Source organism: Euleptes europaea, chromosome 15 (assembly GCF_029931775.1).
Source record: "Euleptes europaea isolate rEulEur1 chromosome 15, rEulEur1.hap1, whole genome shotgun sequence".
Lineage (NCBI taxonomy): Eukaryota > Metazoa > Chordata > Lepidosauria > Squamata > Sphaerodactylidae > Euleptes > Euleptes europaea.
In genome coordinates, this window is record NC_079326.1 from 52217977 (window position 1) to 52237312 (window position 19336).

The 19336-nt window shown below is 44.5% G+C and overlaps 1 protein-coding gene across 2 annotated transcripts in view; it reads left to right on the forward strand.

The window, feature by feature from the left end:
• SATB2 (SATB homeobox 2) overlaps positions 1 to 19336 on the forward strand; it is a 177384-nt gene that overhangs the window by 115926 nt on the left and 42122 nt on the right. For both annotated transcript variants that reach the window (XM_056861366.1, XM_056861367.1), the window contains one exon: positions 1589 to 1744. In XM_056861366.1, the coding sequence (XP_056717344.1) occupies positions 1589 to 1744 (156 nt within the window). The remainder of the gene's footprint in view (positions 1 to 1588; positions 1745 to 19336) is intronic.

Consider the following 19336-nt stretch of genomic DNA (forward strand, 5'->3'; position numbering starts at 1 on the left):
CTGAAAGGTGGTGTTTTGGGGTTGTTGTTTTTTGCAAACAGTGAACCCACACGACTGTGCTAGATCCTACAAAGACTGTAAATATTCAGCGCCACCTCTAAATCAGGTGGTTTTGTGGTACCAGCATAGCGAAAATGGCATTACTTTCTTTTCTGAATATCTTTTTTTTGGCCTTTGCGCATTGATTGACTTCCCTAAAAAGCTTTGTAGATTTCCTTGGTTGCTACTGTGTGTGAAGAACTGGTGTCAGATATAGCAATAAAATGATAGTTAGGTATACCAATTATTTGGTGGTTTCAGTAACATACTTCTGACCTTAGTTTCTGAGGATAGCCCTGTTGATATGCAGTGCAAAGGTTAGATTTGAGTCCAGCAGCACCTTAGAGATCCACAAGATTTTCAAAGTATAAGTTCTCAAGTGTCAAAGCTCCCTTCATTTGTTATCTGATAAGGAAGCTTTGTCTTGCAAAAGCTTATACCAAAAAAAATCTTGGCCTCTAAGATGCTACTGGACTCGAACCTAAATACTACCTGTACTGTTGAAACCGAGCAGCCTGGCGAAACACACCTCAAGAATCACGATGGTTAGCCATGTTAGTCTGTCGATAGCAGCAGAAAAGAGCAAAAGTCCAGTAGCACCTTAAAGACTAACCCTGCCAGAAATGTTGTTAGTCTTTAAGGTGCTGCTGGACTCTTGCTCTTTTCTACATCGCAAGGATGTTTCTAGTATCATTTGCTTTCCCTCTCCGTCCTGGACTTCCCCTAAATCTCGCTTTGTTGGCTCAGTATCAGGAAGTACCAGCATCCCTCTGTTTATTGTCCTTCATTTGTCACAGAAGTTGATTGGAAATCACTCAATTAAAAGGAGTGCAGTGGAAATACACAGGACTGCAATATGAACGCAGGAGACCAAGGGCTGCTCATTAGACACACTGACAAGTCTGGCATTATCACTTTCTTTTCATTTCCACTGATTTCCTAGGTGAAATTAGGTGACTGCCTGGCCAGCATAGTGATGGGAAACCATACGTACGTATAGCTTTAATAAAGGATGAGACAGTCGTGAGGGAGTGCATTAAATTGAGTAATAATTTATTATTTAGAGACCTCTATGCATTTACTCATTTTTTCTGGGAGAATAGGCTCTTCCTCCAAGGTATACTGGTGTTTTTTTTTTTTCCCGGGGGGGGGGGAGGAGAGAGAGAGAGAAGCAACCATTCAAACACTCCTGTATGTATTGTATTTGTGGTAGCCAGCTGAATCAGGTAACTGGAATCATAGCATCTCTGTTTGGGTAGCAGTTTAGCTTTTCGGCATTTGTGTTTCTGTACAGTGTTAGAGAAAGAGGGAGAGAGAGGGGTGCTCGTGAGACCGGGGGAGGGGTGGGGAGCCGCTTGTGTCCTATAGGAATGCATTGCAATTATTTCCAATCACAATTAACCCGATTAGAATAATGGACAGGAAGTGTCCCTCTGTAGCTAATGCAGTTTGGCATCAGCTGACTGAAATCCTCTGATAATTTCTGCACAGATGGCTGGGCTGAATAGCAGCACTTTTTAAAATTATTATTTTCATGGTCTCTCGGCAGGCCAAAACCTCGACACCGACAACAGACCTCCCCATTAAGGTGGAAGGGGCCAGCGTCAACATCACAGCTGCCATTTATGACGAGATCCAGCAGGAGATGAAAAGGGCCAAGGTGTCCCAGGCTCTGTTTGCCAAAGTGGCGGCCAACAAAAGTCAGGTGAGTCGAGGGCCCTCTCTCTCTCTCTCTCTCTCTCTCTCTCTCTCTCTCTCTCTCTCTCTCTCAGCAAAAGAGAAAGTGTTTGAGGTTGAAATTGGACCCGTCCCTTCCCCCACTAATAAAAGTACAGCTGTTTCTACAGTTATAATAAGGACAATAATAATCATCTCTGGAGAATCCATCATGTCTTTGTAGCCCCTGATGATTTCTTTTCTCCTTTTTTAAATGAAATGGCCAGCAAAGGCATAATCTGATCATTATACTCTAAAAGAAAGTGAAAAAGAAACAAGACGGTGTAACGTATCTGAATCCCTCCCCCCCATACACACCTTGCTCAATAAAGTGAGAGCCTTCCAAAATAGTCATACTTAACAGTCAGAGCGATTTGGTTCTTCTGTAGCCCTGCAAAAAACTATGGGAGACCTCAGAAGGAGGATCAGTCACTGATACGGTTCTTAACTTTTGAATGTATGTTCCTTTTGAGTAAACAAATGAAATGAGAGCATTCAAAAATGCTAAAAATGTAAAGGAGTTAAAAGAGAGCTTCTACAAGCTTTTGCAGAAACACGGACAGTCTTACCACTATGCTACTGTGGATTTGTACAACAATACATGAAGAGGGACTTGACTCTTTCTCCTCGTTCTCTTTCCGTCTTCTAATTCACTGTATCTTTAGGTGCACCCCTTGTTTTCGGTGGAGCCTCTGGGTTAATGTTTACAAAAAAGGGGCAAAAACCCAGGCACAATATAAAATGCATAAAAGGAAAATGCCACGAAGCCCTTCTTACACTGTTAAAGGAATAAAAATCTCATGTACCACATGGCAAAATATAATGAGAGCTGGAGCTGTTAAATGAATAAAGCTGTTAAAAGCATAATGCCACTTGGCACAACTACTGTGCATTTAACGGTTTTCCACTGTGTAATAAATGACATATGTGGTAAAAGTGCAGTAAATATAAAAAGTGCACAATTGATTTTGCAAACGTGCCCTTCGTCCTTTCCGTCGTACAAATATCAAAGATGTGTGTGCAGCCAAGAGTGGATAGCTCTTAATCAGGATCCTTTTAGTGCAAACTGAATTACCAGGCTCTTTCTGAGGTTTGGCACTAAAATGCCTGTAAGCTTCCTGTTGTTTTATGCAGAAGTGTCTTGAAATAGAAATTCTCTGAGCCACCCAAAATAAAATAATTTGGGTGGCTCACCAGCTTCAATCTATGCCAGTTTGTATGTTAAAAATTCCAAGGGCGCTGGTCACCACCCACTCTCCTGAGTTAGAATCCATTAATTGTTGTTGACTTAAATAAAAATGTTGCAGTATGTGGTGCAAGCTGGGTATCCAAGGTTGGGTGGAGAAGGTAAAATTATATAAAGCGCTTATATCAGATTAAAAGCATTAAAAATGATAAAAACCAGGCACACTGGCAACTCATAAGGTTGATAGACTTAAACCAAGCTGACCATATGCGTTTCGGCCTACAGGCCTTCATCAGTGGTCAAAAATCAACACATATAATGCACACACAAGTAATATATGTATGACCATATATACATAGATAACTTTATACAAGCCCAGGCATGTGGGAGCCAGCGTGGTGTAGTGGTTAAGAGCGGTGGTTTGGAGCAGTGGACTCTGATCTGGAGGACCGGGTTTGATTCCCCACTCCTACACATGAGCAGCGGACGCTAATCTGGTGAAGCGGTTTGGTTTCCCCACTCCTCCATACAAAGCCAGCTGGGTGACCTTGGGCAAGTCACACTTTCTCAGCCCCACCTACCTCACAGGGTGTCTGTTGTGGGGAAGGGAAGGTGACTGCAAGCCGGATTGATTCTTCCTTAAGTGGCCGAGAAAGTCGGCATATAAAAACCAACTCTTCTTCTTCTTCTTCTATAAACATTTTCAAATTAGAATTCCCTCTAGGTAGAGTACCTGTAAGTTGTATTACACTGGGCTGTATTGGTCTCTCGTACAAAGTGCGCGTGCAAGTATCAACCTGGTAAAGCAGTGTGTAGCCAGAACGTGGGGTAGTTAAGAGTGACCGTACAGGATGTGGAAGAACCGAGTTTGAATTCCCCCTCTGCCGTGGAAGCTTGCTGGGTGACTTTGGGCCAGTCACATGCTCTCAGCCTAACCTACCTCACAGTGATGTGGCAAGGATAAAGCAGAGGAGGCGAGAACGATATTATCAGCTACTTCAGGTCCCCTTTGAAAAGAAAAGCAGGGCATAAATTTATAAGCGAATAAATGCAGTCAGTAGGTAATGCAAAAGGATTAAAAAAAAAACAATTGAGCAGCAAGGGCTTAGAAAGTGTGAAGACATAATTTGTTGTCACTTTGCCCAACATTGCATCATGAGCAAGTCTTCTTTCGTTTCACAGTTCTAGCAGGTAGTGTTGATTTTCGTACGACACTTCAGCATGGCTTTTGGTAGCCTGAAGATAGCTGGGGGCTTTCTGTTTGGAATACAGAAATTCTGTGAGCGCAGACAGCCACATCAAAACTGTACTGTGAGCTCATAGGTGCTGTTTACTGTAGCTGGCCTATCAGGGTCAGTTTCCCGAATGCTGGCAGACTGTTCTTGATGAGCAAGGTACCGTTTTTCCTGCAGCGTGAGCTTTTTATATTCTCGCCTAGCTTGGCTGGATGTGACTAGTGGAGCTTCCACTTTTTTTTTTAACTTGAGGAATTACCCTCAAGTATCCATCTGCTCATCTAAAATTTAAAGCCTAGGAAAGAATTCAAATCCAGAAAACACATAAACATCACCTTAACGTATAAGTATTATAAACACCATCTACCCAGGCTCTTAAGTTCCTATGGAGAGCCAGTAGAAAATCATGAGCAATGGGGAGGGGCCGTGGCTCAGTGGTAGAGCATCTGCTTGGCATGCAGAAGGTCCCAGGTTCAATCCGTGGTATCTCCAGTTAAAGGGACTAGGCAAGTAGGTGATGTGAAAGACCTCTGCCTGAGACCCTGGAGAGCCTTGGAGAGAAGCTGTGGCTCAGTGGTAGAGCATCTGCTTGGCATGCAGAAGGTCCCAGGTTCAATATCCAGCATCTCCAGTTAAAGGAACCCGGCATGTAGGTGATATGAAAGACCTCTGCCTGAGACTCTGGAGAGCCGCTGCCTGTCTGAGTAGACAGTACTGACTTTGATGGACCAAGGGTCTGATTCCGTATAAGGCAGCTTCATGTGTTCATATGCTAAACCAGTGCAGCATCTTAGTCCTGTATCATGTTCAGTGTTCTCTGAAGAGGGCATGAAGGCTTCACTTTAAACACTTTCACGGCTTTTAGCAATTAACCATACTTGGTATTATGTAATTCCTCCTGTCTCCCCCCGCTCCAGTCAGTTCTTGGACAAATCAGTCTCAGAATAGCAATTCCATGCAGACCTACAGGTACCATGACAGGGCTAGAAGATGCTGTGATTCCGACATGGTACATGGTCACACTGTTCGCTTGCACTGTATCTGGTTCGCTGCTAAAGAGCTAAAAGCATGATGGGAGAAAATGTCAGTTCTGGTTCCGCTCCTTAGCCAAAGCTGATAACATTGAAGGAAAAGGATCACATAGTATTTGGGGCACGTGGATGTTGAAATCTAGAGGAAAGCTGAAAGCTAGTAAATTAAAAATAAAGGGGGAAGCTTGTTCATTGTCAATGGCTTTAGTGTCGGGAAAAAAATCTATAATTCTGGGTAGCTCTTGCATGGATGATGAAAGCTATGCAATGGGATCACCTGCAGGCATGGGAAAGATTTTTCCATGTAGAAAAACAAGACTTTGTAAATTGACTACAAAGAAAAAAAGTGGTGGTGGTACATGTGTTTGGCCAGCGTGGTATAGTGGTTAAGAGCAGTGGACTCTAATCTGGACAACCAGGTTTGATTCTCCATTCCTCCATATGAGCAGTGAACTCTAACCTGGAGAACCAGGTTCGATTCCCCACTCCTCCACATAAAGCCTGCTGGGTGACCTTGGGCCAGTCACAGTTCTCTCCGAACTCTCTCAGTCCCACCTACCCACAAGGTGCCTGTTGTGTGTGTGTGTTTGGGGGGGGGGGGCAATTGTAAGCCGCTTTGAGACTCCTTACCGTAGAGAAAAGCAGGGTACAAAAACTAACTCTTCTTCTTTGATTAAGGGCCAGTTAAGTAATCAGGCTGTTCTTATATTTTTGTATGTGTTTTATTCTAAGGTGGGGGGAGTTGAAGCCCCTGTCAGCTGGGGTGGTGGTGATTTATTCTCCCCCCACCCCAAATTCCCTAGACTATCACTGGTATCTAATAGGAAGTAACAAAACTGGGCCACACAAAGAAGGGATTTGGGAAACTTCACCAAAGGAACCCCCTCCCCCAGTAAGCAGCCTAGGGGAGGTCAGAACGTGCTCTTGGACCACAGAATGGGGAGTACAGTTGAATGTCAGTTAAAAGAAAAAAGGGACTTTCTTAAGTGAATGTTAGTTAAAATTAATAAGGGAGGGAAAGGAAAATTAGCCTGTTTGGGATGTTGAGAACTCATAGAATGCTGGAGGAGTGATTTGGAGGGTGGGATTTCCTTGAGGACCCCTGCTTCTAGAATCCTGTTTATTTGTTGAGTGTGGAGACTCAGCGTGTTGGATAAGGCTGGAGAAACCAAGGTTCAAATCCTCTCTTTGGTTCAGTCATTCTCCCTCCAATCCAGCCTGCCTAGGGTTGCCAGCTCCGGAGTGGGAAATACCTGGAGATGTTGTGGGTGGAGCCTGAAGAGGGCGGGGTTTGGGGAGGGGAGGGACTTCAATGCTATAGAGTCCAATTGACAAAGCGGCTATTTTCTCTGTCGGCTGGAGATCAGTTGTGATAGCAGGAGATTAGCAACCTGGAGGTTAGCAACCCTAAACCTGCCCCATAAGTGTGTTGGCGAGGGTAAAATGGAGGAAGCAAATTAAGAATGTCACCTTGAGCTCCTTGGAAGATCAACAGTATAAAAATGGAATGCAGTCCAGTGGAGACAGGAGGGAGTTCCCTGGCAGCTGCCGTAATCTTGTTAAGGGAGATACTCTGCATGCTGGGGAAAGTAACCTAGAATATTCTGGAAGTGTAGCCCTCAATTGTTGGAAAATTTGTAGTTGACTCTTAAAAATGGCAACAGACTGATGTAAAAATTACATATTTAATTACGTAATAAAGGTATGTTCTTTTTGGTTGCCTTATTGATTTTGATGTTTTGTTTTCACCATTGTATTTTCAGCCTTCTTTCTGCATCCATGAGGGCTTAGAAACACAAGAGTTCTTGGGATTTTAATAAGAAATCCTGGGGCAAAAGAAGTGCCTAAAAAGAGCGCATATTTTATCCTCTGAAGAATTCATTTACTGTGAGGTCTAGGTTGGAAAGTATGCGGCCACCCTTCCTCTTCCCCCATTAACAGACAGTCTCAGGTAACTGAAGCAGGAAGGGAAAGTGTGAGAAACAGGAAGGATCTCCTTCGCACTAAGGGCTAATTGTGGCAGATCATTGTGGCAGATCATTTTTGGTAGGCTGTGCTGAAACATGGGAGTACCTTCAACAATTTTTTACATCTTTCTGGGATCACAGAGGATCATGGGGAAACACCAAAACGGGAGATCGTGCATGCCTTCTGCAACATGGCTAAAATCCTTACAAAATGTATACATATGATAAATATATAAGTTCTTAGATCAACTTTGTTTTGTTGTAGGTAGGAATACTAAATGTTTTCATGGTAATTAAAATGTACAGCTGGTGGTGTTAGTTTAACCAATGTAAAAAATATACATATGACCCACATACAATATCATTATCATATAATAGGTATTACTTAACTATGTACTTGATATAATAGATAATAAATGAGAAAATCAGTATACTAGCTATAGAATTCCGTATTTAAATGCTTGTTCTCTTAATATTAATTAATGGTTTTTCTTTATATTAAGTGTGTACTCTAGATGTATACTAAATTAATGGGCAGATGTTGAAATACCGGGGCGCCAAGGTATAGGGAAATTTAAGCACAGTTGCTTGGGCACAAACATGTTGTTACTTATGGTTTTCTCCCAAATTTCTTTTTCCCATTTTCTTTTTTCTGTACCCCTGTATATTAAAAATAAATAAATAATTGGGGTTTTTTTTTTTTAAATCTGGAAGTAAATAATCCTCTACTTTACAGAGATCCAACACACGATTGTAATTAATTGACATTTTGAAGCAGGGAAAGTGCAGGACGGATTGGAACAGGGTGAGTTCAGGTGTCCCCTTCACCCTTTCATGTAGTGATAATTCATCAGTGGTGGTCTTTCTTGCACCATTCTTATGAAATAAATAGATCTTTTCAGGGTTAAGTCACAGTGTGATGAAAACAAAGAAACAGCTCATCTGTCATGGCGACTGCTGTCATCACAAAGTTAATGACATCTAAATCCTTTAAATGGAAGCAGGGGAATAAAATAAAGGTAAGGAGTAGTTTTGCAGTTGCTGATTAAACTCCTAGTAGTTAGGGAAGGGCCGTGGCTCAGTGGTAGAGCATCTGCTTGGCATGCAGAAGGTCCCAGGTTCAATCCCCGGCATCTCCAGTTAAAGGGCCTAGGCAAATAGGTGATGTGAAAGACCTCTGCCTGAGACCCTGGAAAGCTGTTGCCAGTCTGAGTAGATAGTACTGACGTTGATGGACCAAGGGTCTGATTCAGTGTAAGGCAGCTTCATGTGTTCAAGTATTATGGTGTAGAGCAGAGTTAGGTCGCTGACTTTCTTGTCAAGATTTCATTAAGGACCGTAATAGAAGAAGAGGAAAAGTTGGTTTTTATATGCCAATTTTCTCCACCACTTAAGGAAGAATCAAACCGGCTTGCAATCACCTTCCCTTCCCCTCCCCACAACAGACACCCTGTGAGGTAGGTGGGACTGAGAGAGCTGTGAATAGCCCAAGGTCACTCACCTGGCTTCGTGTGTAGGAGTGGGGAAACAAATCCAGTTCACCAGATTAGCAACAGCCGCTCAAGTGGAGGAGAGGGGATTCAAACCCAGTTCTCCAAATCAGAGTCCACCACTCCAAGCCACCACTCTTAACCCACTACACCACACTGGTTCACCATCAAAAGTAGCCTTTTATCCATTCCCTTTTCTAGAGTAATCCCTTAGGGCCCTTTTCACAGAGATGTACTGGATTAATAGGAGGAGAGCTGTGCAGCGAAAGAACCATTTTGGAATACTACCTGGTTAATTTTGTGCTGCCGTAGACTCATGTGAAGACAATTACTGCTGAACATTTGTTTTAGGGCCTTTGCATGAGTACCGTTAGAAAGTCATCTGTCTGTCACTGATAGCACAATTTTAATCTCTTTAAAGGCATACATCACACATTGCCTTTTTTGTCACAGATGCTGACATTTTCTGCACTGAAGATGTGGGTGAGGAAATATCCTCTTACCATATATCTTTGAGTCGAGGTTTTTTGAATCACTCCCTAAAATTTTCCTCATTTGCCTACTCATGCATTCGCTGGAACCCTTGCAAAATGTCAGCGCAGAAACATTTATTTATAAACTATACATCTATCTATATATAGAGACGTAGTTTGAGAATATAAAGCTAAACAAGTAGCCGTTTGAGGTCAGCTAATTAAAAGCCTGAGAGACAGTCACTGCAAGGGAAAATGTATTGGTAATGGTGCCTGTCCTATTCCGGTGGTGTTTCAAAAATAAACTGCTTGGGGCAGCGTATTCCTTGCTTCCGTGTGGACATTAGTGCCTCAGCCGAGCGTTGGCAGCTCCCTTAAAGTCTGTCTGCCGCAACTTCCCAACGACTTAAGAGCAGCAAAAATGTCTTGCCCTCCAATTCTAAAAATTCTGGCCTCGGGTGTTTTTCTCACTTCTTTCTCTTGTGCGGTTTACATGTGCCACACACTGTCAGCATGGAGACATTTGTAAGTCATATAAAGCATTCTGACCTTTGTAGCTCTTATACTTGTACAACAAACGCCTCCTTCGCTTTCTGTTCCGCTTGATCAGAAGCCGCTTTAAACTGCAGGAGTGAAAATGATCTCAATCTAGCAGAGGAGTTTAGCGGGGGGGTGGGGGGGCTGGGCCAAGCAGGGTCCCCTACCCCACTCACTTTTGAATCATAACCACTGCCGCCATTTTGTGTTGTATCTTTCCCCCCCCTCCACCCAGTGATCTACACACAAACTCCCAATAGCGTCCAGTGCTCTCTCTCCCTTCCTTTCTTCTGCACATCTCCATCTGGCTCCCAGAACTCAGCAGAGTACAGCGGAGAGACCAGGGCGGGATGGTCTGTGCTGCAGCTGACTTGTGCTCCTTCTTGTCAAGCCCTGGATGTCAGTGGAGGAAGTTGTGACTGGCCTTCATCACCCCAGCGTGGTGTACTGGTTAAGAGCGGTGGTTTGGAGCGGTGGACTCTGGACTGGAGAACTGGGTTTGCTTCCCCACTCCTCCACATGAGCGGCGGAGGCGAATCTGGTGAACTGGATTTGTTTCCCCGCTCCTCTACACGAAGCCAACTGGGTGACCTTGGGCTAGTCACAGTTCTCTTCGAGCTCTCTCAGCCCCACCTACAGGGTTGCCAACCTCCAGGTATTAGCAGGAGATGTCCTGCTATTCCAAGTGCTCTCCAGCCAATAGAGATCTGTTCACCTGGAGAAAATGGCCTCTTTGGCAATTGAACTCTATGGCATTGGAGTCCCTCTCCTCCCCAAGCCCCGCCCTCCTCAGGCTCTGCCCCAAAAGCCTCCTTCCGGTGGTGAAGAGGGACCTGGCAACCCTATCCACCTACCTGACGGGGTGTCTGTTGTGGGGAGGTGAAGGGAAGTTGATTGTAAGCAGGTGATTCTTTCTTAAGTGGTAAATTCAGCATATAAAAACCAACTCTCCTCCTCCTCCTCTACCACCACCACCACCTTCCAGGGCCTCTGCTGTGGCCTAAGAAGTGTGGGGATGCTGCTGGCCTCATCCGCGGGATCGCCCGTGGGCGTGGCTCAGCAGCAGAGCCCCAGCTCCACTCTGCACTGCCTGGAGGGCCTGGCCTGCACAGGGAGCATCCCAACCAAACTTCCCTGTCCTATGGCCTGCCCGGCTCTTCCTTGCCGGCTGTTGGGTAGGACTTTTCATTGGGGGCTCACCAACATTGCTTCAGCCATCAGCGGGGCCTGCATCTCCCGCTTGGGAGCCTCCACTGGCCCAGGTCAGTTCAGGGACGTGACCCTAGACAGACACCATTACTTTGCCTGTCTACCACCTTCCCCCAAACAGGGCTAATAGCCTGGAGGGAAGGGCAGCGACATTCAGGGAAGCAGCAAGGCAGGAAGTGTTATCCCCGCTCTCTTCCTTCCAAGCTGTAGCCCTGATCCAACTGCGACTCCTTGCTTTTTAAAGGTAAATTATCAGTTGATGATCTGATCATAGCTTGTGACAGCGTGTGCAATTTGACTGTCCAGGAAACTAACGAATGAGCCTTACCTTCAGTGCTGTCTACTGTGGGCTACGGCTTAAAACATATGCTTAGTTCTGCTTGCTTTTAAGCGGGGAAACCTAATAATTTGAGGTCCAAATTCTGTTTACATGGGGCATGTTGTGTACGTTGCAGCCCTTTTAGCAGGTGCTTTAAATGATATTTTCTCAGCCGCTGTTTCTGACCTAAATATTACAGAAGTAAAAGGGTTGAGCAGCTAAAAAGGGATCGCTGATCAATTTGGGGAATGAGTCTCCAGTTCTCCGCCTCCTTTTTCCTCTAGGGGCTTTCTGTCTACCATACCCAAATGTATGCATTGATTGAGCAGAAGAATGGGAAAGCGTCCTTCCCCAGCAGATGCTTTCTTTTGCTGTGGGAAAGGCGTGCCATTGGGAAGGAGATCCGGAAGTTAAAAATAGGACATTAATAACGCTGATATTTGTTTTACCAATTTAAAATACTTAAGACACGCTAATGCCATATCAAGATATGACAGGCGAGCTTATCCGTCCAAGTTTTCCAAATGTAAGAAACTGGGTGGGATTCCAGTGGCAAGCAGGCCGGCTGGGGTGCAAAACAAAGCCGCCAACTGAGGCCCTGCAACAATATTGACACCCTCTCTGCAACTGTAGAGGCAAACGGAAATATTAATCGCTGCATTTCCATGTTCAGAAGATTTTGGTGAGCTACTGAAGGCTGGCTTTACAATCCACAATTCGTGTTGTGTTTACATTGGTCAGGCATGGCATTATCACGCAGTGCCACGGTCAGTCATTTAAAACACATAGTAGAAAATAAGAAAAGAAATAAAAACAGATGAAATGGGGCAGATGTGAGAACTCCCATGCCTAGCCATTTATTTTATACATCCCTCTCGTTATTCAGAGAGCTCATGGTGGCTTCCTTGTTTACCATCCAGACATTGATCAGACCTACCTCCTGCTTGGTTTGAATGAGCTAGATCAGCGGTTCCCAAACGTCTTAGAAGAGGTCTTTTTCTTTTTTTGCAGGTGGGATAGAATACCTCTCCGAAGGGGCTTCCTGCTTTTACACCTGTAGGCAGCGCCTGAAAATAACATGCACGTTTTGTTTTTCAGAACTACTGACTTCTACTGAAATGCAAATTTAAGCAGCTTTATTAAAACTGTATGATTCACGGTAGATATTTAAAAATGGGGGTGACAGTCTTATTTTAAAAGTCTTGCAGTGCTCCCAAAAGATGGTGAAGTTTAACTTGGACAGCTGTTCAGAGGACAAGAGTTCCAGCACTGAGGGAAATCTACAGGGTGTCTCTCTCTTTATCTGGCTGTATGTAGCGCATGGACAGCATTGTTAGGACAATGCATTTTTGATGTTGGAGATGAGTGAGACGTAGGGGTAGAGCCTCTCCAATATGCTGTTTATGGCTCAAAGGAGGCAGAAATCCTGTTTCGATATTGGAGTACCTAGGTAAATATGCTCCTGAGGACTCCTCATGAGAAGGTGAACTGGCATTTTGACCAGTTTCCAGCCGATAATTCAGGTTAAAAACATGGTAAGAATAGGAGTGCCCTGACCTAGATGGCCCAGACTAGCCAGATCTCATCAGATCTCGGAAGCTAAGCATGGTCAGCCCTGGTTAGTATTTGGATGGGAGACCACCAAGGAATTCTAGGGTTGCTATGCAGAGGAAGGCAATGGCAAAGCAACTCTTGTTAGGCCCCTTTCAAACTGCCCTGATAATCTGGTTGAGCTGCGGGTTGCTAAAAATGCGGGTTGCATTTTTGTATCAGTTCAGACACAACCAGTTTGGCTTCTGGCTGCTAACATATTTTTTTACCTGTTCAGACAAAGCAGCTTGTGTTCCATCGGCGTTGCAGAGCTCTGCTTTCTCCTGTTTTCAGTTCTTCCTTACTCTTCTGAATTGACGCAGTGTGCTGTTTGAACTGTCTTGGGCACTTCCAAAAGGACTGCTTCCCCCCCCCCCCCCACACACACCTTTTTTGTCTGTGCATTCTTTTTCGGCTTTAAAAAATACCAACGTTCTAAAATGAGTGCTATAGCACCATAGCAACCCAGTGCATCCCAATGCTGGTGATGTAGCAATTTAGTGCTCTATCACCAGCATTGGATTGCTATGGTGCTATTGCGCTCATCTTAGAACATTTTTTCTTAAAGTCGAAAAAGAACATGCCGCCCAAAAACGGGAAAACAATAGTGGCGATGTTTGAACTGGCCAGAGCGCTTTAGAGTCGGCTCATAGACGGATTGAAACTAGCTGTATGAACGCCCATCTCTGTATCGCTTTACTTGGAAACGGGCCAACGACGGATGACACCAGGCTTAGAACAGTAATCTGAAAGGGGCCTTCGTCTCTTGCCTTGAAAACCCTACGGCTGTGACTTGACGGCACTTTACCCACACACAAGAATAGGGGCAGGCTCTTCACAGTGATGTTGAAGTTAGCTACTGGGCATACCTATGCATGAGACTGGTGGACTGAGAGAACTGGGCCACTAAAGGGTCAGCTACGTTGAGGACAGAACATCTCCTGGGAGGTGAATTCGACATACATCCACTTTCACTGAATCTGACCTACTCTGTTCCCCTGTCTTCCCTGGCACCACTAACGTTAACTGAAAGCCTGAAAGCAACCTGAATGCTTCCATCCATGTAAAGTTCTGTATCAGCATTTCTTCTGTGGACATAATTCCCTTGGAATGCTCAGTATAACACACATGGCTCCCTCTGCTACTGCCTTCCTGGGAGAGGGAAAAATACCCACAACTTGCGGGTGTTTTTTTAAAAAAACAGAAAAGGGAGATTTATTTATTAATAATTCATGAGTTCTCATCGAACATGCACGCAGCAACGGTGCTATTCAATAGAGAATACTGTCATCTGTCACTGTTTTATTTGACATTTACACTTTTTTTTTTTGCTTGATACTGCAAAACTTTCTTGGATGGCAAACTAAGATTATTTAAATATGGGAAAAACATTTTACAGAACGCACACACTTTGTCTTTTACCTGGTTAGGAAGGGCTAGTTTGGACCCGTGCGCTGGGGCAGAGTTGTCTTCTGTATGGCACCCAGGACCCATTTTTGTAGACTGTTAGATAGTTCTGAATGGGCTAGGAGAAAAGCCGCTTAAATAAATAGAGGGGGGATTAAGAGGAATAGTGAATGAAAGCAAAGTCTGTTGTAGATGAGTGTACAGATAGACCGTGGAACAAGGAGAAAACAAATAACCGTGGTTAGGAAGGAAGCAGACACAAATGAATTGCCATTGCTGGTGCCGAATAAATATTTATAGATGGGTATCAGAGGGAGGCCCAGTGGTTATAAAATTGCATGCATGAAGAGGGCATTTAGCACAATGACATTAGAGTGGGGAGGGCTGAGCAATTTCTGGCTAATATTAGGCTCATGGAAATCTTTCTGCTCGGTAGGTTAGTTATTATTTATAAAAATTGCAGAACCAGCTGATACATTCATAAGCTAATTATTGTGGCAGCTGGGCATGGATGGTGCAATATGTCTGAGGCTGTGAAGTATCACAGATTTCTTGGGCCCTGCTGTGGTGTGTGTGTGCATGTGCATGCGGGCTCGCTAGAAGGCTAGATCCCTTCATCCGATCAGCCAAGCAAATAGTTCCTGAAGAAAACTGGATTAATATTTCCCTCAATAGCACAAATATTCACTTTCCAAACTGGGCTGCCCTAGACGTGCTGTTAGCCCCTGCCCGCCGAGGAACTGAGATGTTCCCCGATGTCCTCAGGGTGGGACCTGCGCCTGGTAACCCCCCATGCCAGAAATTAATTTGGTTTGCTCACGCAGGCACACATGGTCAGGCTGCAGCGTCCTTCTCTCCGAGCTTCCTTGTCAGGACCTTCCAAGTGGCTTGGCACGTTGAGCCCTGTAATTCCTAAAGACAAATGGCAGCCAGCGCCCAGTCCATAATGAGGCCTGCAGTGTCAGGCTAAGTGGCTGTAATGAGCGCGGATTATAGGTGCACTTATCAATCAAATGCAGCCGAGGCATTCCACGCTCAGAAGGAGAGATGGTCGCCCTCCTCTGTCCCTTGTTTCTGTTTGGACTGAGCCCTCTCATGGGGCCAGCTGCGTCCTCTGGCAGGTCATTGCCTCAAAACCTTGACTTTGAACAGCCGTAGGATTTTTTGCTTTCCCTTAAAAAAAAATATTGCGAAATAACTGGTCTTCGTGCTCTTGTTTCCCTTGGGAGGCTTTTAACCGTACCTGCTTGAAACATTTGAAAGCGTTTAGCTGGATGGAGAAATAGGAGCTTATTTTTCTCCCCCCACAGATGGTTTATTTTACATTTCAAAAATTATTTCCTTTTGTACCAAGGAAACCCCTGAGAAAACACTTTTGGAGCTGAGAGGGGGTTTCTTTTCTCTCTCTCTCCCCTCTCCCCCCTACCCGCATCATTATTAAAGAGATACGGGATTAGGGGTGAGAGATGTCGGTGGATGTCAGCCATCACCTGATTCCGTGGTTAGCCACATACCAACTTAAAACACTCAAGACAGATATTTATTCCGAGCAAATAACTGGATATCTTCTTTTCACCCCCCCAACTCCTAGCTTATTGCAAGGAAAAATCAGGTCTGCACAAATGTGGCCTCTCGCTTGTAAAAACAAGGCAGTGTTGTGTTACAGATTAGTTTATAAATCCCGGGTGGCTTCACAGTTCGGTGCCCACAGCTGCTGCAGATGGGCCTAGGTTTTTGTCTCTTCGCTGCGCTGCAGCCGGCAGTTGAAGGAGAAAATGGAATGATCAGGTTATTAACATGTAGGCCGTGAGGAAGAGGCTTCACAATGAGAACAGCTGGTGTTGCTGTCTTGGCTGATGCAGCGGAGATAATCAAATCTTGCCTTTTTGGGGGGGAGGGAGTAAAGGCAGAAGACGCAGCGGAGAGTCAGACAAACAGCGACATAATATTATCGGGGGCTTTTATAGCACCTTCTATCGGGAGTTATCCTCGGCTTACAAGTTGGTCCGTCGAAAGCTTTCGACCGCGCTTTAGGCTAGTGACGAGTCTTTCTTTTGAGGTACCTTCATTTGTAAGTTTTGTTTTGGGTTTTTTTTTGGGGGGGGGGACTTTAAACCTCCTTTTAAGGTTTAAGAGCCAGCGTGGTGTAGTGGTTATGAGCGGTGGACTCCAATCTGGAGAACCGGGTTCGATTCCCTGCTCCTCCACATGAGCAGCGGACTCTACTCTGGTGAACCGGGTTCGATTCCCCGCTCTTCCACATGAAGCCAACTGGGTGACCTTGGGCTAGTCACAGTTCTCTTAAAGCTCTCTCAGCCTCACCTACCCCACAAGGTGTCTGTTGTGGGAAAAGGGAGGGAGATTGTAAGCCAGTTTGATACTCCTCAAAAAGGTAGAGAAAATAGGCTTATGAAAACCAGCTGTTCTTCATCGTCTTCTTTAAAAAAAAAAAACACCTAAGTGTTGAGGTGCTCCTTAAAAAAAAGAAAGACAAAGTCGCTGACATTTCTTCAGTATCACTACGACAAAAGCCCTCTAATATTGTATGGGTTGGGCACATTGCGTCTAAACGCTAAACCGTAGCTAGAAGACGATGGACTATAAAACTGTCAAAATAATTTACTTAGCAAGAGTTGAAAATGCATGTTTTTACGATACATCAGATTGCCTTGTGTTTCCTCCTTGTAAAAAATGACAACGAAGGGACGATCTAAGCACAGCTGTACAGGAGACATATGTTTGCAGGTACAAGCAAAGTCTCCTCTTTCACCAGGCTTTACAGATGTACATGGTAAAGAAGCCATTAGTTATTAGATTCAACCGATGAGAGCCATGTACCCTTTGTGTATATGTTAGCTGCTGAGGCTAAGAGAGTTCTCCACCCATTAGCAAGCATTGTCCTTCTGCCCTACAGCTTGTATCATTCTATTCCAGGGGTGTCAAACATACGGTTCGCGGGCTGGATCTGGCCCCTTGAGAGCTCTTATGTGGCCTGCAACCCAGCCAAGGCAGCCACTCCCCAGACCCGATCTGGGCTTGCAAGCCTGCTGCATGCTCACCAGCTGAGGCAGCCACACACACACCGCTCCCAGTCTGGACTATCGCGTTATTGCCCATCCCGTCCAAGGGACATTTATGTCATATCTGGCCCTTGTAACAAATGAGTTTGACACCCCTCCTTTATTCTCTTAGGACCATAGGCAAGATAGATTATTAGAAGAAAACCCTGTAAAATTTACTATATGATACTATTCCAAAGATGTACACAGAAAGCTGATAGGAAGAAAGTAGATTACTTTGAAATGCGGCATTGGAGGAGAGTGTTTCGGATACTGTGGACCGCCAAAAAAACAAAAAAAACAAATCAAGTCTGAACTGACCCTAGTAGCTAAAATGACTAAACTGAGGCTATAGTATTTTGGTCACGTTATGAAAAAACAAGAGTCACTGGAAAATACAATCATGCTAGGAAATGTTGAGGGCAGCAGGAAAAGAGGAAGACCCAACAAGAGATGGATTGACTCTATAAAGGAAGCCACAGAGCTCAATTGCAAGACCTGAACAAGGCTGTCAAAGATAGGACGTTTTAGAGGACATGGATTCATAGGGTCGCCATGAGTCAGAAGTGACTTGACTGTACCTAACACACACAATATTCCACAGAATGAATTGAAATCCATCATACGTTTCAGGTGGTGGGTAGGTACATGTTGCTTTCATCAATTGCTGACAAACCAAGCACACATAGCTTTTCTGCATTCTTTCTTTGTGCTTAAAAAATTGTTACAGAGCTGGATGCCAGATAATGGGCAACATGTAATACTTCGTTCCCTGGTTTGTTGTTTAGAGGGCCGCTCCTAAGGATTCCCTCCAGAAATTCTTCTGACTGGGATTTTGTCAGTGTGCCAGCTTTATTTATTAATTGGCTCACAAAATTTATACCCTGCCTTTCTGCGCTCATAAGGGCCATCAAGGCGGCTAACAAATTGAAAACATACATAATAAACCCACATCTTAAAAACCACTAAAACCAACCAAAAACACATCGTTAAAACAATTAAAACCAGAGCTAAAACACATACAGAAAAAAAAAAAACAGTTAAAACATTGGGCAGGAACGAGGGATCTCTGAGGGAACGCCAAACAAAACAAAAACAATTTCACCCGCTGGCAGAAGGTAGCAACAGAAAGGTGCAGATGAGTTTTCCTAAGGAGAGAGTGCCAAAGTTTTGGTGCCATGACAGAGAGGGCCCTGTTCCAGGCTTTAATCTCAGAAGGGGGGAGTTCCCAAAGTAGGACTTCAGAAGATGAGTGAACACATGAACACGTGAAGCTGCCTTATACTGAATGAAACCCTTGCTCCATCAAAGTCAGTATTGTCTACTCAGACCGGCAGCGGGTCTCAGGCAGAGATCTTGCCTAGTCCCTTTAACTGGAGACGCCAGGGATTGAACCTGGGACCTTCTGCATGCCAAGCAGATGCTCTACCACTGAGCCACGGTCCCTCCCCAGTGGACAAGTTCCATCTTCTCTGCACATTTTCTTTCTCATTTGTGATCTCCCAACTATGAGTTGTTATTCAACTCTTCCATCGTGTTGGAGCTCTGGAGTTTTCAGATATGGACGTTCTTTACTTTAATGATACTATACTCACACAGCCGACTCAGCTCTGAACAGTCTAAGACTCAAAGGAAATATATATATATTGCCCAGTAATGTGAGGAATGGATTTTTAAAAATTTCTTTCTTAAAAAAAAAAAAAAAAACCCAAGGGGAAAAAACTCAAAACCCAGTAACTAAATAGAGTTTTTGAAAAGAAAAAAGGTAAAGAAGAAGAAGAAGAGTTGGTTTTTATATGCCGCCTTTCTCTACCACTTAAGGAAGAATCAAACCGGCTTACAATCACCTTCCCTTCCCCTCCTCACAACAGACACCCTGTGAGGTAGGTGGGGCTGAGAGAGCTCTAAGAGAGCTGTGACTGGCACAAAGTCACCCAGCTGGTTTCATGTGGAGGAGTGGGGAAACCAACCCGGTTGACCAGATTAGCCTCCGCCACTCATGTGGAGGAGTGGGGAATCAAACCCAGTTCTCCAGATAAGAGTCCTCCACTTCAAACCACTGCTCTTAACCACTACAC